Source organism: Podarcis raffonei, chromosome 2 (assembly GCF_027172205.1).
Source record: "Podarcis raffonei isolate rPodRaf1 chromosome 2, rPodRaf1.pri, whole genome shotgun sequence".
Taxonomy (NCBI): Eukaryota; Metazoa; Chordata; class Lepidosauria; order Squamata; family Lacertidae; genus Podarcis; species Podarcis raffonei.
Genome location: NC_070603.1, coordinates 116,822,204 through 116,843,463, shown reverse-complemented (window position 1 = coordinate 116,843,463; position 21,260 = coordinate 116,822,204). Strand labels below are relative to the sequence as shown.

General features: G+C 48.9%; 1 protein-coding gene across 1 annotated transcript; it reads right to left on the bottom strand.

The window, feature by feature from the left end:
• Positions 1 to 1,059: 1,059 nt before the first annotated feature.
• LOC128409177 (zinc finger protein 271-like) lies at positions 1,060 to 20,298 on the bottom strand. The gene is made up of 6 exons (XM_053379428.1): positions 20,144 to 20,298; positions 15,873 to 16,613; positions 12,515 to 12,677; positions 10,245 to 11,349; positions 9,592 to 9,596; positions 1,060 to 2,617 (listed from the first exon to the last, which is right to left on the bottom strand). Exons 2-6 carry the CDS (start codon positions 16,587 to 16,589, stop codon positions 1,521 to 1,523), a joined length of 3,087 nt encoding a protein of 1,028 aa, XP_053235403.1. The 5' UTR covers positions 16,590 to 16,613; positions 20,144 to 20,298; the 3' UTR covers positions 1,060 to 1,520.
• Between the last annotated feature and the right edge of the window lie 962 nt (positions 20,299 to 21,260).

Below are 21,260 nucleotides of genomic sequence, written 5' to 3'. Positions count from 1 at the left end.
CTCACGGACAGGATTGAAAAATGTTTTTAAGATGACCGGTGCTCATTTTGAAGCCAGTGCCAAAGCTTTGGTCACCAGTCTTGCAGAAGAAGTAGATTTACGTATATGAAGACCAACAGAGAGTCATGGGAGATGCCTTAAAGACAAAAGCCTTCTTTGTGAGGAGGATGCAGAGTCACAGATGCAGGAACTGTATACTTAAAGACTGCATACGCAACCATACATTTAAAGAGCATGACTCCCCCAAAAGAATCCTGGGAGCTATAGTTTGTCAAGGGTGCTGGGAATTGTAGCTCTATGAGGGTAAGATGGAATATTTGGGGGGAATTATGTGCTTTAAATATATGTTGTGTATGGAGCTCAACTTCTCCCATCAAACAAAGACTTCTGAAGATGTTATTTCAAAGGTCCTGTTTCTATACGTTTTCCCTAATACAGCTGTACCTTGGTTGACGAACGCCTTGTAACTTGAACGTTTTGGCTCCCAAATGCCCAAATCCAAAAGTAAGTGTTCCGGTTTGTGAACATTCTTTGGAACCCGAATGTCCAACACGGCTTCTGACCAGCTGCAGGAACTTCCTGCAGCCAATCGGAAGCCGCGCCTTGGTTTCCAAACTTTTTGGAAGTCGAATGGATTCCGTTTGACTTCCAAGGTACCACGGTATCCAGAACAGCAGCCTTTTTCAACCTGGTGCCAGATGTTTTGGATTACAACTCATCAGCCCCAGTCAGCCCAGCTGGATGGCGCCAACTTAATGAAGGCTCCAGTGCAGTTTGGAGTTCCAAGGATGTTTTCTGTACTGTAATTTCCAATTCTACACCATTACCCCCAGCCAACATGAAAAACCCCAGCAGTTACATCTGAACAGGTAAAGGTTTAAAATAGCTGTTGACCACAGACTGGGAGGAGTGACTGGTATTATGTAGGGAGTTCAGAACGGCTGTAGGTCTTCAAGGATACCATTGCAGAAATTCGAAATATTCTCCTCTCCCATCTAAATCACACTACAGCTGTTAGACTACAGACCCAGAGCCAATGAGCAACTACAAACACTGAGACTCTGTGGAAGACGATGTTGGCTGTTCGCGTGCCATCCTCAAAAGATACATTTATTCCATAACGGGGGGAAAGAGAATGCATCATGTACAGAGGAAGCTGTATTATTGCACTAATCACTCACCATTGGCCCATCTAACTTAGTATTGTCCACACTGACTGGCAGCAGCTTTCCAGGGATTCAGACAGATTTCCAGAACTACCTGGAAATACCAGAGAATGAACCTTGGTTCCTCTGCATGCAAGACATACTCTACCACTGAGCTATGGCCACGGTTCCAAGACAGGCAGGTGGCCGAGACAGACAGAGACCAACAACAACAACAAATCCATGGGTGGCTATTCAGACAGTTCCTGAAACATGTTTCCCTTCCCATTGTCACCCCATTCCAGTGACATTACATTATGTTCCCCTCAGTTCTCTGGATCGTATGCCAAACTCTTCCCTAGGATGTGAATATCCCTAGGATGCCTCTCCCGGGTGGATTTTCATGTGCCTATGAAAAACAGAGGAGCTACAAAACCTTTTCTCGCACACCAAGCACTCGTACGGCTTTTCTCCCGTGTGGATCCTCTCATGCACAACAAGGTTGGATTTCTTACTGAAGCTTTTTTCACAGTACGAGCATTGGTGGGGCTTCTCTCCTGTGTGCACAATGGTGTGTTTCCGAAGGTGAGAGCTGGAGACGAAGCTCTTCCCGCACTCGGAACAGCTGTACGGTCTCTCCCCGGTGTGGGTCCTCTCGTGTATGACAAGGCGCGATCTCTGGCTGAAGCTTTGCCCGCAGTCCAGGCAGTGATACGGCTTCTCTCCTGTGTGCGTCCTTCTATGGGTCTTCAGCTGGAAGCTGGTCCTGAAGCTCTTCCCGCACTCGGTGCACTCGTAAGGCTTCTCTCCCGTGTGCGTTCTCTTGTGTTTGATAAGGGAGGCGATCTCCCTGAAGCTGTTGCCGCAGTCAGAGCACTCATGCGGTTTCTCGCCCGTGTGGGTCCTTTTGTGAATCACGAGCTGGAAGCTGATCCGGAAACTTTTCCCGCACTCGGAGCACTCATATGGCTTCTCTCCCGTGTGGGTCCTCTCATGTTTCACCAGAGAGGCTCTCTCGCTAAAGCCTTTGCCACAATCGGAGCACTTGTGCGGCTTCTCGCCGGTGTGCGTCCTCTTGTGGAGTTTAAGGTGGCAGCTGATCCGGAAGGTTTTCCCGCAGTCGGGACATTCATAGGGCTTCTCTCCCGTGTGGGTCCTCTCGTGTTTAATGAGGGCGCCCCTCTCGATAAAGCTCTTGCCGCAGTCTGAACATTTGTGGGGCTTTTCTCCCGTGTGGATTCTCAGGTGCTTAACAAGTATCCCCTTTTCGCCAAAGGCTTTTCCGCACTCTGTGCACTCGTACGGCTTCTCCCCCGTGTGCGAACGCTCGTGCTTGATTAGGGTGGATTTTGCATTGAAGCTTTTGCCACAACTTGGGCATTTGTACGGCTTCTCCCCCGTGTGGATTCTCTTGTGTTTAACAAGGTTTGTTCTCCAGCCGAAGCTTTTCCCGCACTCGGAGCAGATGTATGCTTTCCCTCCGGCGGGGGTTCTCTCGTGGGGAAGCAGGGATGCTTTGCTGCTGTTAGAGATTTTTCCACAATGTGTGTATTTATGCAGTTTATCTTTTGCTCGTATTTGCTGACCCTCAGGCAGATCAACGTCCAGGTGACATTGCTGTCCACTGTTGGAACTCGGCTTTTTCCTAAATGGGAAGGTCGTTTCATAAAAGTTTTGGCCCCCTTCCCCATACAGGAAGCCTTGCTTTACGCTCTTCCCCAAGTGCCAGTCTACCCCCTGTTGACTTCCAGACTTTTCTTCCATCCCAGGCCCCCAGAAAAACATTCCTTCAGCTCTTTCCAATGGTGTGCCACAGACATCCATGTCCCCAGGCTTTTCCGGCTGAAAGGTCTCTTCCTCGTTCTTCAGTACCTGACCATCATATTCTGAAACAAACAAAGACCCACTTATTTATTTAAAGTATCGTAAGAACTCATAAATCCTGCAGCATAATGTACTCCGTTTCGGGATTCTGGTCATCCCAATCCACCCCCCTCCCACCCCGCACAATCAACAAACTTTTCATGACCATGGCTCAGTCCTCATTAGGCGGCTTGGGAATTCCATAACCCCCCCCCATATTATCATCAAATTGTAGAGTTGGAAGGGACCCTAAGGATCGTCTAGTCCAACCCCCTGCAATACAGGAATATGCCACTCTCCCAAATGGGGATTGAACTTGCAACCTTGGCATTATCAGCACCATGGTCTAACCAACTGAGCTATCTTCACATTTAGATTCCCCACAACCACCAATACTTCTTCAAATCTTCAGGCTCCCCCAAGTTCACAGACACTTTCCCCTTGTGTGTGGATGGTACCATTTTGGCTACCTAAATAATCAGTATCTGAAGAACTGAGATTATCAATTATATTACGATTACTACTGAGGAACATGTTAAGATGAAGGAACGTTTGGCAGACCCTCACCGTGATCAACTCCCACCCAGAAAGGATGTGTGGATCCACAACTGGCCTCCACAGTCACTTATAGACTCACTGTTAAGACCGTGTTCATGGAAGACAATCTTACTCAGCTATGAGTGATCGCCAGAGAAGACTATTCTTATTGTTGGAGAATTGAGATCATCGTCATTATTGTTTGCAAACCACTGTTGGCATATAACATCTTGCACTATCTACAGAGGCTTCAAGAAGATCCCAGAGAGGTATTTAGGCTGGTTGAGCTACCCCTGCTTCAAATCCTTACCCACTGAGCTTGCCTCCCAGTCATACTCTTGCTTGACCTCCAGGGGGAGCTGCAACTTTACAATGTCCAATGAATCTTCCTCCGATTTTGGGGATTTTACAGTCACAACATCAAGGGCCCCTGGCGCCTGAAACAGAAAATGGAGACATGGTTAAGGCACAACAAATTGCTTGTAAGGATTAATGCTTTGGTCTGCTTTCCACTCCCTCTACATTTAGCTCCCCCTTGCCAAGCTAGCCAGCTCAACAGAAGAAAAGATAAAGAGGCTCAATTCCCCCCACCCCCGTCTAAAGTTGTGAAGGCAGGAAATGTCTCCACGTAGGTATCTCCAGGTTGTGTGCAGGTATACCTTTCCTAGGGCAACAGGATGGCCAGCGGTCAGGGATACATCATAGCTCTCCAGAAAAGACAACCCGCCTGTCTGACCAAAGTATTTGCCAGTTTGGGGCTCTGTCAAGGTTCAAACAGCCCCTGTACCTTTAAGCAGCAGTTTATCTGTAGCAATTAGCAGAAGGTTCATTTCCATGCCATGAAACCAAGGAGCTGCAGCTGCCGATTTCCACAGAGCAAATCGCTCTTGGTTCTTGAAAGCACAGCAGGCCACACTGCTTCTCTCCACCACCCCACCACCCCACCCCCATCTAGCTGACAGCCACCAGACCCAAGCACCTGGCTGCCCTGGCATCACCTATTGGCATCTCCTCTAGAATCAGCAGCTCTTGAGATCTTCCCTTTGGCATCTACCCTTCTCCACACCCACAGATAGCCCAGAGGAAGCTGCCTTGTACTGAGCCAGACCATTGGTCCATCTAGCTTAGTAATGTCTAATGACTGGCTCTCCAGTGTTTCAGGTGGGTTTCTTTCCTAGCCCTACCTGGAGATGCTAGAGATTGAACCTGGGACCTTCTGAATGCAAGGCAGATGCTCCTCTACTGTGTCTTCCCTAAGTTTCTGAAGTCATCTGAATACCTCTTGCAGCCCATCAGCATCCTGGTAACAAAACTGATGGAAGTGCTGGCGTTGGTCCTCCACGTCAGCTTCCTCCTCCTCCTCCTCCTCCTCCAGTATCTCTTCCTTCACTTTCACACAAGAGTCCAGGTTTTCATGGGCCTCTCCACACACATCAAGATGGGTTCGAGCCATACCCTCTCCTCCTGGCCCCTGCGTGGCGTCAGCGACTCTCTTCAAGGAGACCTGATATTCCATTGTGTCATCCTCTGGCCATGGATCAGGCTGCTGGGAGCTGCTCCTCCCTTGTGGGGGTGACTCTACCGTCTTTAGGAAATCCTGCCATTGGCTCTCCCAGCGTTGCTGCAGTCCCTCCTCAGGCTCCTGCTTAACTCGTGGAGGGCCTTCCCCAGTCAGAAACTCATGGACAGTCCCAACCTGGACAACATGGCCGTCTCTGTCTTCTGCCACTGAGCTGTCTTCAGGTTTGGCTGCAGAAAGTTCCTCTTCCTCCATCTTTATTCCTAGCTGTGCTTCCAGGACTAAAAAATAAATTGAGGCTTGTTTACAACAATCTGCCACAGTGTGTGTGGGGAATACCCTGACAGTGGGAAATGAGAAAACCAAAACATGAGAAATAGCATATACGGTAAAATTGGCAGAGCTTGTTGGAGGGAAAGCAACATTATCTTTGTTTTATGGGGATATGTATATTTATAATGTATTAGGTGCAATAAAATACAGGAAAATGCAAAGCTATATACAGTGGTGCCTCGCAAGACGAAATTAATTCGTTCTGCGAGTTTCTTCGTCTTGCAGATTTTTCGTCTTGCGAAGCACGGCTATTAACGGTATTAGCGGTTTTAAGAAAAAGGAAACCAACTCGCAAGAACTCACAAGACGTTTTCGTCTTGCGAAGCAAGCCCATAGGGAAATTCGTCTTGCGAAGCAACTCAAAAAACGAAAAACTCTTTCGTCTTGCGAGTTTTTTGTCTTGCGAGGCATTCGTCTTGCGAGGTACCACTGTACTTTTGTTGCGGGCTGTAAGTCAGTAACGTGAACAATTATTTTTGGAATTTGTTTACCATTCTTACAGTCTGTTTTTATTGTGTGTGCATCTTCTCTTACTGATATTGCACTTTGATAATGCTTCTTCAGTGATAACAAAGATGCAAAAAGAAAAAAGGAGCTTTAATGAGTGCACAGTGCAATTTTTAAATTATTGTTTTATTCTCTACAAACACTGATATTTATATGCAATACAATAGTGATCTAAATCTATCATAAAGGTATAAAAGTTGCATGGAAAATATAGTATTAGGATAGGTTCTTACAGTCAACAAATATTTGCACTGTGAAGCAATAAATAATGAGTGGATAATTAAAAGGACAATATAACAATTAGAGGTTTTGTGACATGCTAAGAGTGGAATTCAATAGCCTGTCCTGAATCTTCCAACATTCAGCTACATTAGAAGGCCCCAAATTCTACTATTATGAGGGAGAAAAACATATGCCTGTTTGCTTTCTCTGCACCATGAACAATCTTATAAACCTCTATCATCCCTCACGCCCATTACTTACCTTTTTTCTAAACTAAACAGCCCCAAACATTGTAAGCGTTACTCAGTATCGGAGGCAGGGAGGAGGCAATGCCTAGCAAGTTTCCCAGTTGACCACATGAAGAACAGGATGCAGGAGTAGATGGGCCTTTTATGTTTGGTCAGATCCAGCAGGGCACCTCTAATGTTGTCAAGCACAGCAAAGCAGCTCACTGCACCTTAAACAAATCAACAAATGCCTGCGGTAAATTTAGCCACTTTTTAAGGTGCCACATGACATCCTGCTACTCTTGCTCCAACAGACTGTCATGTGGCAATGAATCCCACAGGTTCTGGGCAGCTCCACAGAGTGTTCTGTGCCTGATTTCACCAAGGGCAATCTAGTTGCTGGAAGCGGAGGCAGCTTCTCTCAGAAGAAATATGCTATGGGGTCTTGGTAGGGGGTTGGATTGGATGACCCTTGAGGGCCCCTTCCAACTCTACAATTATTCTATGGTGACACCAGCCTTGGTAGACCTGGCGCATACTCCAGATGTGGGTGGGCTCCAGCTCCTTTGAGCACCAGCCAATGGAACATCTGGAGGAAACCAGGTTTCCCTCCAGAGATCTAGGGCATGTGGGGCTTTGAAGGAAAGAACCAGCACCTTGACATTAACCTAGAAACAGGTTTGCTCATGCCCTTGATTGGGCTGTTTAGAGCAGGGGTAGGCAACCTAAGGCCCGGGGGCCAGATGTGGCCCAACTGACTTCTCAATCCAGCCCGCGGACGGTCCGGGAATCAGCGTTTTTTTACATGAGTAGAATGTGTCCTTTTATTTAAAATGCATCTCTGGGTTATTTGTGGGGTCTGCCTGGTGTTTTTACATGAGTAGAATGTGTGCTTTTATTTAAAATGCATCTCTGGGTTATTTGTGGGGCATAGGAATTCGTTCATTTCCCCCCAAAAAATACAGTCCGGCCCCCCACATGGTCTGAGGGACAGTGGACCGGCCCCCTGCTGAAAAAGGTTGCTGACCCCTGGTTTAGGGTGAGGGAAGGAGCAATAAAGGGGCCTCATCTATATGCACAGCAACATTTGCACCCTTTTGATTTGGAAAGTGCCTCTCTCTCTCTCTCTCTCTCTCTCTCTCTCTCTCTCTCTCTCTGCAGCCATGGATTTTGGGCTCCCCCCCCCCCCGTAGCTATGGCTCTATCCCCTCCCCCCTGCTGTTCCTGCACCCAGGCATCCATTCGGCTTCGACTCACCTGCTCCCAGCAGCCCTTGCAAGGCACCCTGAGCCCCTCTGCTGCAGCCTCCCAAACTCCTCCACGTTTCTCAGAGAAAGGGGAGGGGGCAGGAAGGTGGCTTCTCATGCCACACCTCCCCCTTCCTCAGCTTCTGTGGACGCTCTAAGCGCCAGAGCTCTGTGCATTTAACCCAATGAGTCCCTCTTAGAGAGAGAGGGAGGGAGACCAACTCCTAGGGACCGAAGTCCCTTCAACAATAAAATATTTGACAGGGCTGCCTCCCCAAGTTGATAGGCATTGCCATTCAAACGTTTTGTGTGTGTTGCAACATATGATTATGTGGGGCAGGCTTACCTTCCTCGTCCCCCCACCCCGCCAATATTTTATTGAAGTTGGGGAGAGATGGCTAATCTGCCTGGAAAATATGCAAAAACATAAAGAAGAGCCTTGCAAATTCAGAGCACAAGGTCCCAGCTAGTTCAGCCACCCTGGTTCCCAGGGTGGCCAGTAAGAAATGTTTACAGTGGAACGGTTTCCGTCTGGAGGTTGTGGACTCTCCTTCCTTGGAGGTTTTTAAGCAGAGGTTGGATGGCCACCTGTGAGGGATGCTTTAGCTGCGATTCCAGCATTGCAAGGGGTTGAACTGGATGATCTTTGGGGTCCCTTCCAATTCTACAATTCTATAGATTTCTGCTTTGCCACACTCAACGATCCCCCCTCTTCTCCCCACCCCACGGTTCTGGGGGTTCTCCAGCCCCTCTAACCGTTTTGGGGAGGGGACCTCAATGAGCTTGTGGCAACTCTTATTGTACTGCCTTCTGCTATTGTTCAGGGTCAGCTGAATCTGGCTTTCCCCCAAAAAATCTTAAAAATAATCAGCTCAATGCTTAATTGTGCAGGATCTCTGGTAGTTTTTATCCTGATCCTTATAGCTTACAATCAATATGTGTTTCCCAAACTTTTCATAGCCAGAGTACCTAGTTTCTAATTATGTCCAAAAGGCTTGACAAGCCCGTAGCAGTGATTCACTCAAGAGGTGCAAATGAGACATACTGTATGGCGGTTTGCCATTCATTGCTTTGAGGCATTGTCTTGTCACCACAGGTAACCCTTGCAACGAAGTCTGGAAACCTCTCTTTTTAGGACTGTTTTGTATAGAGGCCAGGACTAGGAACTTTTCCCCAGCCCTGAGGGCCGCATTCTGTTCTGTGCAACCCTCCGAGGACCATATTCCAGTGACGAGTGGAGGCGACAACCAAATGCAGAAAAGAATGTAATTTCCTCCCTTTGTACGGTAGGCTGCTTTCTACACACACTTGTACACCCCTCACCATCCCCAGTTCAGGCAAGGAAGAAACAAAACTGTTTTATTTCTCATTATCTGATACTTATCTAACTTGGACTGCATGCTCTCCATGCATTTAAACCACATGGCTTCCTCCTCAAAATCCTGGGCTCTATAATTCACTCTGGGGTGTATGGGGTGTTAGGGGAAGGGTAATACCTCTAGCGAGGGACACATCATGCTCCTCCTGAGGTAGTTTGTCCACCTTTGGTCACCACCCTGCACTCAGCTCTCTCTTGTGGCTCCTAGAAGCGGTCAACATGTGACAGCGGCCACACCCTGGGGAACAACTTCAACTGCCCAGCTAAACCAGGTGAGGGGAGCCAATGGGTCTCAAAAACCTCGGTGGGTAAGGCGGGCTCTCAGACCAAGAGTGGGTCTAATGGTCAAGAAAGTGATTTCTGCATGTGCTGTACAGGGAAGTGAGGGGCAGGCGGGGTTTGTCAACCTGGGGAAGGAGCCCATCGAGGAGAAGGGAAACTGTGATTCTAAACCTCCACTGATTTACCGCTATACCCATTAATAAGAAGGGCTTTTGGAGTAAACCCTGAGGAGCAATCCATACCCATCGCCTTGCAGGATATTTTTGGGAGAAGAAAAGGCTAAGGAGTAAACTCTACACAAATCCAGAGTGGAGCCCCTAAGGCTTTGTACGCCTCCTTCTGGCAACTCCTGCAGCCAATATGGTGCCAAATGCCTTGCTCTGAATGATCGCACCCGACCCACATTGGAACAAGCTGCTCACAGCTGGCGACGGTTGGAAGGAGTCAAGAGGAAGTGAAGGGCTCCAGCGCAGGAAACACAGACAAGAGACCTCAAAGGAAAGACAGGAATCTGTTTATTAGAGGCCCAACGTGCTTCCAATAGTTTCCTCAGAGGAACTGTTGAGAACAGTCTTATAAACACTGCCTTCATTTCCTCAAAGAAGCCAATCCCAGACCCCGGAATCATACAGAGAAGCGGCTGGGAGACTCTGCTCTGGCCAAGTGCTTTGGTATAGTGTCAAGACTAGGACTGGAGGCATTGGGGATCACAATTCCTCCTCTGCCACAGAACTCCCTGTGCGACCTTGAGCTACGCATTCTCAACTCAGCCTAACCTACTTCACAGTGCTGTTTTGTGAAGGGAGGAAGGAAGGGACAGCAGCGTAATATAAATAATACAGGTATTCTAAAAACGAGCCTTTATTTCTCCCTCACAGTGGACCAGGGCTTCCTTCGAGACCTAGGAAGGTGCCTGTTATCTACAGTTTATTATTTGGGGGCGGGGTTTGCAGTGAACCTTTGCGCAATCCTCACGTATAGAGCTGGCCCGTGTGTACCCGTTTATGTTTCTTAAGGTCGGAGCTGGAAACGAAGCTTTTGGGGCACTCGGAGCACTCGTAGGGCTTCTCCCCCGTGTGGGTGCGCTGGTGGGTGATGAGGTTGGCCTTGACGCTGAAGCTTTTGCCGCAGTAGGGGCAGCTGTAGGGCTTCTCCCCCGTGTGCCTGCGCTGGTGTTGCACGAGGTGCGCCAGCTGGCTGAAGTTGTTGCCGCAGTACGAGCAGTTGTACGGCTTCTCGCCCGTGTGCACCCGTTTGTGCGTAAGCAGCCGAGAGTTCGTCACAAAGCACTTCCCGCACTCGGAGCAGGGGTACGGCTTCTCGCCCGTGTGCGTCTTCTTGTGGATGTTGAGGTTCCCCTTCTGGCTGAAGCTCTTGCCGCACTCAAAGCACTGGTGCGGCTTCCCCACTTGCTCGGCCCGCTCGCGGTTCGGGAAGGCCGCGCGCCAGGGGACCCTCTCAACGCTGCACGCAGAGCCTTTCGCTGCCTTCTCTCCCTTCTGCGCCCGCCAGCTGTCGGCGCTCAGGTGGTGGAACTGCTGCCGCCAGTCACCGCCTGCGCCCCCTCGCTTCTTGGTCTTCCACCGGCAGATCCCCTCCTGGCTCTCGCGGAGGCCTTCGTCGCGCCGCAGCGTGGAGAGGCACTTGTGGGGCTGCTCCCTGCCACGCTGCGGGCATTTGCGGGCTTGCTCCCCGCTGGGGGCTCTCTCGCGCATGGCCAAGCACGACCTCTTGTGAGAGCGCTCCCCGCAGGACGGGCATCGGCGCGGCTTGTCCACCGTTTGGGTCTTCTGGTTCTTCAGGAAGCTGAGGCGCAGGCCGTTTTCGGAGCCTGCCTTCGTCCTCTTCTGCCGGAGAACTTCCTCTTGGAGGCTCCTCTCCCGCAAGCCTTTGTCGCTCTCGGCTTGCTTCGAAGCCTTCCCGGGGACGTTTTCCCGGCCATTCCCGAGAATTGCTTCCATGTCAGGACCTTGGAGGTGGTAGGCCCCTTTACTGCCTCGGTCCAGCGCCAGCCCCCACTCGGTAAGCCTGGGTTTCTCCAGAAGCGATTCCTCCTTCTCCAGGTTCTCCTGCCCATGCTCTTCATGTTCTGAAAGAAGCAGATAATCGTGACAGCGGTTATGCACAACAGTCCATGGTTTGTTTGTTTGTTTGCTTAACTTCCAGCCTGCCTGTCAGCCAACAAGCTCTCAAAGTTGCTTACGTCTTAACCACTGCAAGCTACTTTTTCTAATAATGACCTCTTGTGTGTGAATGATGACATTCTGGAGACGCAAGGACCCACATTTGAAGGATGAGTACAGTACAAATACATAGGACTGTGGGAGGGTGACCCATTGAACTCGGCAAAACTTATTTCTGAGTTAACATAAACAAAGGTTGCACTCTGAATTGGGTGGCTGTGTTGTGTGTTTCTGTGATATGTAAGCTTCCTGGAGCAGATTGCATCCCAAAAGGCAGCCTGTAAGTGATTTCATAAATAAATAAACCAACTCTGGGCTTCACCTCACCACCGTCCAGTTGAGTTGCTGCAGCATGCTGGGATAATAATAATAATAATAATAATAATAATAATAATAATAATTTATTATTTATACCCCAGCTCCCAACAGAATAATAATAATAATAATAGTAAAGCGATAAAACATCAAACATTAAAAACTTCCCTAAACAGGGCTGCCTTCAGATGTCTTCTAAAAGTCAGATAGTTGTTTATTTCCTTGACATCTGATGGGAGGGTGTTCTACAGGGCAGGCGCCACCACCGAGAAGGCCCTCTGTCTGGTTCCCTGTAACCTCACTTCTTGCAGTAAGGGAACCGCCAAAAAGCCCTCAGAGCTGGACCTCAGTGTCCTGGCTGAACGATGGGGGTGGAGACGCTCCTTCATGTATACTGGGCCGAGGCCATTTAGGCCTTTAAAGGTCAGCACCAACACTTTGAATTGTGCTCAGAAATGTACCGGGAGCCAGAGGAAGTTGAATGCACCAATAGGAGCCCCAGATCCCCTCCACCGGCGTGTTTGCACCGTGCCAAACTTGCTACCATCCCGACTCTCCTCCGTCTCTCTGTCCCAGTCTGCTGCAGCAACTCAGCCGCACCAAACTGCTGTCAACAGCCATCTTTGCTAGTGCTCATCACCCCATCATGGGGTGGCAGATTTTGATGCAAAACTATGTGACGTGTGAAACTGATCTCCCTTTGGAGCCTAGTTTTGCATCAATACTTGAACCCAGCACTCTGAACCACAACCTTACCCAGCAAAATGGCCTCCTCCTCTTCTTCCTCCTCCTCCTCCTCATCATCATCGTCCTCGTCCTCCTCTTCGTTCTCTGTAGAGAGCTGCATCTCCACGGTCTCCAACGGATCCTGCTCTGATGTTGGTGAATTAACAAATGCCTCTTCCACTAGTCCGGACACCTGGAATACAAGCATCCCTGTTAGTCAAGAGCCGGATGGAAGGCTACAGCTCAGCAGGTAGAGCATGTGCTTTGTGTCCACCAGGTCATGGGTTCAAGTCCCAATGACTCCAGTTAGCACTGGGGAAGGAGCGTCTCCACCCCCATCTTTCTGCCTGGACACTGAGGTCCAGTGCTGAGGCCCTTCTGGTGGTTCCCTCACTGCGAGAAGCCAAGTTACAGGGAACCAGGCAGAGGGCCTTCTCGGTAGTGGCACCCACCCTGTGGAACGCCCTCCCACCAGATGTCAAAGAGAAAAACAACTACCAGACTTTTAGAGGACATCTGAAGGCAGCCTTGTTTAGGGAAGCTTTTAATGTTTAATAGGTTATTGTATTTTAATATTGTGTTGGAAGGGACCACGAGGGTCATCTAGCCCAACCCCCTGCAATCCAAAATTATTTAACCCAACACGGGGCTCGAACCCACGACCCAGAGATTAAAAGTGTTGTGCTCTGCAGACTGAGCTACCCTAGGTCTGAGCTATCAAACAGTCTCGGATTCCTGAACATGCTTAGTTTTCACCGGCTGCTGGGAGGAGTGGGTGAATGAATTTTATTATTTCGGTCATATCAAGGAAGTCATAAAACACCTTAGGGATACATTTGAATTTGCAGTTAGGTATAACAGGGACAATACAGATATAAAGGTAAAGGTAAAGGTACCCCTGCCCGTTCGGGCCAGTCTTGCCAGACTCTAGGGTTGTGCGCTCATCTCACTTTATAGGCCGGGAGCCAGCGCTGTCTGCAGACACTTCCGGGTCACGTGGCCAGCGTGACAAGCTGCATCTGGCGGGCCAGCGCAGCACACGGAACGCTGTTTACCTTTCCGCTGTTAAGCGGTCCCTATTTATCTACTTGCACCAGGAGGTGCTTTCGAACTGGTAGGTTGGCAGGCGCTGGGACCGAACGACGGGAGCGCACCCCGCCGCGGGGATTCGAACCGCCAACCATGCGATCGGCAAGTCCTAGGCGCTGAGGTTTTACCCACAGCGCCACCCGCGTCCCATAATACAGATATAGCAACAGTTTAAAATATATAAATTAAAACTTACGTCACTAACATAAAGCCTAAAATTATCATTTAAAACCTTAATCACTATGATAGCACAGTTTGTTCCTTAAGTTTTATGGCAATCGCACAGAATTTGGCTTCTCTTAACGTGATCTCAGGATTCTTCTCCTCTACCAGGGATTTTAGACATTGAAGTTCAGATTCATCTGGAGATTTTTGCATAGCAGGGGTAATAAATACCGAGCGTACATCCCCATAGAAACGGCAGCGTAACAAGGCATGAGAGACAGTTTCTACCTCCATCAAGCCGCAGGGGCAGACTCGTTTCGCGTATGGTTTACCCTCGAATCTGCCCTGCAATAAGGCAGATGGCAGCACGTTGAATCAAGCGAGGGTAAATGACTGTCTGTATTTAGGTATTTGTAATTTTGACAAATAATTTGCTGGGGTGGGTGACTCTTCTTCCTTTAGTGCATGTCTGTTTTGCAGTTTGCACAAATCCCTCTTGTATCTCAGTGGCCCGGTTTGGCTCCCTTCCTCTCAGCACCTCCGCCTGCAAGCAAGAGGGAGAGATACGAAAGCCACGCCACAGCCTGACCTTGGGGCACGCTGCCAGTCTAAGAACATAAGAAGATTGTTGCTGGGCCACCCTATCCTGTCTGGGACAGTGGCCAGGCAGGTGCCTCTCGACCCGGATCTGACCGTTACATCTCTTCCCAGTCTGAGCAACTTCTCTTACCCTTCAGCAAGTCTATGAGGAGCCTCTCATTTCAGCGCTGTGACATTAACCAATCGGTTTATTATCCCAAGAGGGTGGGGAACTGAGTCTGGTCAGTGGGCCAAGCCTGTCCTCTCCTGCTCTGCCCCCCACCAAAGACCACCAGTCGACATTCAAAGGATCCACTGTAATTTCCAATCGCAAAAGAAAGATCCCAAATGCCACTGGTTCCAGCTGATTCTCCGGGCTTCGGGTACGCAGGGCTCTCTTCAATCCCTGACACTCAGTAGCTGCTTACAGAGAGTCCTGTGCTGTGCTCTGAAGTCCCAACACTCAGCTGATAGCCGGGGTTTCAAAGCACCTTGCAGAGGGATTTGCAGAGGCCGCAGATGTGCAAAACCCCTTTTTCGGGCACAGCCGTGATTTCACCTGACGTCAGGTGGGTTCAGCTTTGCTGGTGGGGCTAATTAGGCCCATGGACCACAGGTTCTCCACCTCTGGGTGTCACAGATTGATTGGACGCAGAGGAATGGTGGGAGGGACTAGCAAGGTAGCCCCCAGGGGAAGAAGGCTCAGAGTCCGGGGAGTAGTGGTGGGGCAATGATGAGCAGTCAGAGGGAGAAGAGGGAAAAGACTGGGAAGAGGAGGTGTTGGAAGCTGAAGAGGTAACAGGGTTTAGTGAGCTGGGAGAGTCTGTGGCAGAGAGAAGTCCAGAAGTGGAAGCAGGAGAGCGGAGAAGGGGGGAAGAGGTAAAGATGAGACAGGCTAATGAAGGAGCCATGGGGGTCCCCCCTCCTGCTGCATCAATCTCCCCTTCCCCCTGGTCTCCCAGAACCAGAAGAGGCATGAAAAAAGGAAGGAGCAGAGACAGATACATTGGCATACTCTCAGATTGCTCGGGAAGGGCCAGCCAGGTAGAGGAGGAGACTTAGTCTTAGGCAGCTGTGGGAACCAGACAGAGGGCCTTCTCAGTAGTGGGGCCTGCCCTGTGGGACAACCTCCCATCAGAAGTCAAGGAAATAAACAATTATCTGACTTTTTAAAGACATCTGAAGGCAGCCCTGTTTAGGGAAGTTTTTAATGTTTGATGTTTTATCGTGTTTTTAATATGCTGTTGGGAGCCACCCAGAGTGGCTGGAGAAACCCAGCCATACGAGCGGGGTATAAATAATGAATTATTATTATTATTGGAAGGCAGGGACCCTTAAGTCTCCACAACTGCCTCACAGGGACAAGAACTACCAAGAAGAGTCGCTGTGCTAATGGCTGGCACTCCTGAGCCAAGCTTGTTTCTCCTAATAAACTTCCCTTTCCCTGTGTGATTTATTGCTGACCCACTCCTGGCATCTGTTCTTGACACTGGGTTCTCCATTACTCTGTCCCTGCCACAACTGCACCTTCAAGCAAAGCCCCCCTCTCTCCTACCTTTTGTTCGTGACTCTCAGCCTCTTGCAGCTTCAAGAGGAAGCTTTCGGCCAGGGCCAGCGCCTGGGTGCAAGTGGCCGGGCCACCTTTGCAGACCCAGATCTGCATCTCCAAGGGCAGGATGGTCAGGAACTGCTCCAGGATCACCAGGTCCACGATCTGCTCTTTGGTGTGCCTCTCCGGCATGAGCCACTGGCGGCAGAGTTCACGGAGCTGGCTCAGGACCCTCCGGGGCCCCTCGATCTCCTGATAGCAGAAATGGCGGAAGTGCTGGCGGTGGATCTCCAAGCAGTCAGCATCGTCCTCATCTGGAATCGGTCCTTTCAACGCCCTGGAAACTTCCAAGCCTTCGTAGGCCTCTTCTCGCGCTCCCCGGCCAAGAACGGGCAAGGTCTGCATCGCAATGGCGGACCCTCCTCTGGACAGCTGGCCGCCGTCTTTCCTTGCTCGGTAGGTGGCCTTAAATTCCTTCCTCTCCTCCGTGGACACGGGTTCAAATAACCGTGACGGCCTCCACACGGAGTAAGGAGACGGTGCCGACTTTGAGCCCTTTTGCTGTTCCTGAGTCTCCTGATGCTGTCGCAGCCCCTCAGACACGTTCTGTGGGGAAGCTGCCCCAGTCGAAATCTCCTTGGTGGGGGGCCCTTGGGAGTCACGGGGGTCTCTTTCAGCCTGCTTTCCTCTTGGTCCCAGTCCTAGCAAGTTACAGTCTGCCATCGCTTCTTCCTGGCTGTGTGCCACCTGAGCAGGAGCATAAATTCAGGATTGATACGGTTATTATTGGGCTGCCTCCAATGAGCACCAAGCAAACGTCTCATGTGCGCAAGGATTTTGGCTTGTGCAACAGAACAGGCGCAATTTTATTATTATTATTATTATTATTAAATATTAAAAACACAATAACAAAACATTTAAAATGCAATAGGGTGCAGAAGCTTCTCTACCCACTATTGTCTCTCTTCATAAATTTAAAATAACATAGGGGTGGGGTGGTATTTTTCTCACTTCAGAACCACTCTCTAAGGCAAGGAACCTCTGGCTTCAGATGTGGCTGAACCGCAACTCCCAACATCCCTGGCCATGCTAGCTGGGGCTGTTCCAGGGGTCCGTGCACCCCCTGAAACATTCGTATCCAGAGGTGCCTGTTCTACACAGGCACGCGCGGCGGTAGCTCGCTTCTGCGTAGGTGCAGCTGCCGAAAGCTTTCCTGTTATTTCCAGGTTCGCCGCGTGCATATCCTGAAGAATACGCAACAAAGGCGGTACGTAACCCAAGGTTCCACTGTACAGAAATTATAGCACAGATAAAACATAAAAAATAATAGCTGAAAAGCAACTAAGCTGTAAGAGAATTAAAGCAATATACAAACAGATCTATTGAAATACAGAGAGTAAAACAGCACAGCAGTATTTAAAAACCCTTTCCTGGGGAAAAAAACCAGCCAGTCTCTGAGAGCCTGTTGGAATAAGAAGGTCTTCACTTGCCTGCAAGAAAACAAGGATGGAGCAAGTTTAGCTTCTCTAGGGAGCTCCAAAGTCTAGGAGCAGCCACCAAAAAAGCCTCCTCAGGTTGTTTATATCCATTCTACCGGGTTTTGATGTTATGTTTTAATAAAATAACATGTTTTAATGAAGCCCGGCTCCTTCATCACATATCTTTAGGCATCAGGCAAAAATGCTTCTCTTCAACCGAGGGTTTGACTGATTAACTTTCTATGGCCTTTTAAATGTGTGTGTGAGAGGGGGGGGGGTATTGGTTTGTTTTTGTTCTATTATGTATTATATATTTTGTATTCTCATTTTGTCCTTTTATGCTGTGAACTGCCCTGTGGTCTTTGGATGAATGGCAGTTTACAGATTTAATTAATTAATAATATTTTTGTTAACCTACCTAAGCTGCAATCCTATACATGCTAATCAGGCTGAAATCCTAACCTCACTTACCTGGGAGTAAGCCCCACTGAATTTAATAGGTAGGTACAGTTATTGTGGCATAAACCCACTCCTGCCCGCATGAAATTATGTCACGATAAACGTGCTTGTTGCAGTTACTGTAGCTTTAACAGACTGAAGTGCAGTCTCCGAAATGCTGTAAACACATGTCTGTGGAGAGAAATCCTATACATGCCTCCTCAGAATTAAATCAAACAGATAAATGTCTAAAATTGCAGATTAAGTTCTACCTCTCTGGGCATGTAACACACAGAGAGATTGTGTCTATATTCCCAGTTGCAGGAGAGGGGGTAAAATTCATTTTGGTGGTTTACTTTCGATACCTGCATTTTCTGTTTCAAGTTATATGTCTCTGACAGCACAATCCTACTCAGAAGGTAAGCCCCAGTAAGTTCAATGGGACTTGCTCCCAGGCAAATATGTATGGGATAGCAAATTAAGTTACCTCTAAATCAGGTGTTCTGAAACAATGGTCCATAGACCATTTAGGTGGTCTGTAGATTTGTGGTTGAAATATTCCACTGCATGAAATATGTATATTTTTAGTTGTTGTTTTACTTGCTTCTTGCAGTTCTTACACTGTATTTTATTGCATTAGAATTTGAATGCCATGGGGTCCTAACTGTAACTGCTCCAAATTATATTGTTGACCCCCACCTTAAAAAAATAGAATTATTTGTGCAATTGCTGTGCTTAAATATCCACTATTTCTGTGCAAGGGATGTCCTGCCTACATGACTTCTATGGTCCATAAACAGCCACACTAGGTCCAGGGATCACCAGTCGCCCCTGGTTATACTGAATGTTTATTTGCTTTATCTTGTTTTGACCTATTTTAATATTCTTGGCAAGCTAGCTGCAATCTTACACCCACTAATTATGCTGCATTAAAACCACTGGACTCACTTCTGACCAGAAGCGCCCAGCAAGTGTGGGCTTGTGGGATCAACTTTGTCTTCAGTAAAACCCTAAGATCCCTCACCTGGATCCCGTGCCAAAGATTACATCCAGTGCTTGTCTTACTCAGATTAGACCCACTGAAATTAGCAGACCCGCCTAACTTAAGTCTATGAATTTTTATGGGTCAACTCTGAACAGAACTTTTTTAGTTACAGATAGGTAGCCGTGTTGGTTTGCCATAGTCAAAACAAAAAATTTTTTTCCTTCCAGTAGCACCTTAAAGACCAACTAAGTTAGTTCTTGGTATGAGCTTTCGTGTGCATGCATGTATCTGAAGAAGTGTGCATGCACACGAAAGCTCATACCAAGAACTAACTTAGTTGGTCTTTAAGGTGCTACTGGAAGGGAAAAAAAGTTAGTTCTTGGTATGAGCTTTCGTGTGCATGCATGTATCTGAAGAAGTGTGCATGCACACGAAAGCTCATACCAAGAACTAACTTAGTTGGTCTTTAAGGTGCTACTGGAAGGAAAAAATTTTTTTTGTCAGAACTTTTTTGTTAGCCATTGGAATCAAAGGCTTTTAAGCCCAATAATTTGCACCGAGTACCAGAAATGACCCAACAGAGCTCTCCACAAAAACAAACTCCTGTTTACCCCAAAGTTTATTCATCTGTTTTATACTTTAGGACTGGGGGATCAGTTTTGCTGTCGCTATTGTTGGGAATCGGAAATATTTGCCACTCTACTGCAGATCACCCCAACATCTACCAACAGTGCCAGATCTTCTTTTGTGCTTGGATTTACATTGTGAAACCGTTTGCTGGGGTGAACCTTTATTTTTCTGCTCCTATTCTGCATTAAACCACTGTCCCTATTGTTTCCTTCTCGGTGAGAGTCCGAGGATTTGACCGCAGCGGCTTCAGACTCAGGACCCGGAACAGCCTTAGGCTTCAGATCCCCACTGAACGACCTTGGGGCCAGACGCCGCCTGTTTAGCCTGTCCTCCCTCGCAGGGTTGTTGTTGTCGTGAGGGCGGAGAAGTTTCCTTAAATGGGATCCGACAATGGATAAAAAAATCCGTCGCAGCCCATTATTATTATTATTATTTTGGAGGGGGGGTGGAGAGAGAGAAGCAAAAATCCTTTCGTCTCTCCACTTCCCCCCACACTAGGTGACTGGGCACCTGCCTCCTCGGAAGTAAAGCTGCGGGGAGTTCCGCAGGATCTGCTCCCGGGGAAAGCGCGCTTGCATTGCAAGGGCTGCACCGGAAAGCCTCCAAAAGAGGACGGCGTGGGGGGGTCTTTCTCTGAAACCTCCACAAGCCCCCCACCCCATTCAATACCGACCCTTTCCCCCCTCCCCCCCACTTTCCCCTCCCCCCACTTTCCCCGGACCCTCCCCCTCCCGCCTCCCACTCACCTCCTCCCCCGCCAAGCCTCTCTCGCAAGCGCAACTTTCTCCCGGGAACCGACGCGCCGCCCGCCTCCTCTCGATGCGGAGCAGGCGTACAAAAGGCAGTTTCTCCCCGGGAAAAGAAAGGCTGCAGGACAGGAAGGGGACTTACCCTTCCCACCCACGACACCCTCCCCGCACCCGCCACCAGATCCCTGGACCTCTCTAGGCAAGGAGAGCTCTGTGCCTTTAACCCCTTGAGAGGGGAGGGGGGGAAAGAGCTCGCTCCGCTGGCGGCGGATAAGGCACCTGCAAGAGCAGCCGCGAGAGGATCCCTGGTATTTGCATTCTCCGGGGGGTCCACCTCGGATCCAGCCTCTTCCGAATATTTCCGCAAATGGCTCTCTGCAGAGCTTCTCCTCCTCCAGCGCAGCTGCTCGGGGTCTCCTTTGGGGAAGGATGATCCACCACCCAATGTAGTGCTGCCCGACTCTGGCCGGCAGCAGCTAAGCCATGGATTGTGAAGGGAAGGAAGTCCTCAGCCACTGAGCTTCGGTCCCTCCCCAGGAAAAACATTGGGAGCTGATTGGTGCCAAGTCAGAAACCTTGGGTGCATCTAGCTCAGTGGTGTCGACACAGGCCGGCAGCAGGTCTCCAGAGTTTCAGACAGAAACATCCTGGAAATGCCACTGAGAATTGAATGTAGGACCTGTTCAAATGCTCTCACTGAGCTGTGAACTCAGTTTCTGCCCCCCCCCACCTCCAAACTAGGGTCTTAAACAGGCTTACCTTGCCCGATACTGAGTAATCCCCTTTTCCCGGGTTTTCTGTTCTCCCTTCCCGACTGCCAGTCAGCATCATTCTGCCCCTGAGCAGGTTCAGTCTTCATTGGGCTCATTTCTTACCCCCCACCCCCAGGATGTGTGTGTGTGTGTGTGATTTAGGCTCTCCCATAAGGGTTTTTCCTTTTAAAAAATGCATTTCAGTAAATCTTGCAAAAACCCCCAAGGCTGCTGATATCTCCTTCTTATACCGCTCTGGCCACCTTTCGGATGAAGGGAGGGATATAAAGAAGTAAGTACACTGGGAAATTAATATAATATATTAAAAATATTATTTATTAAATTAATATACCTCCCTCCAT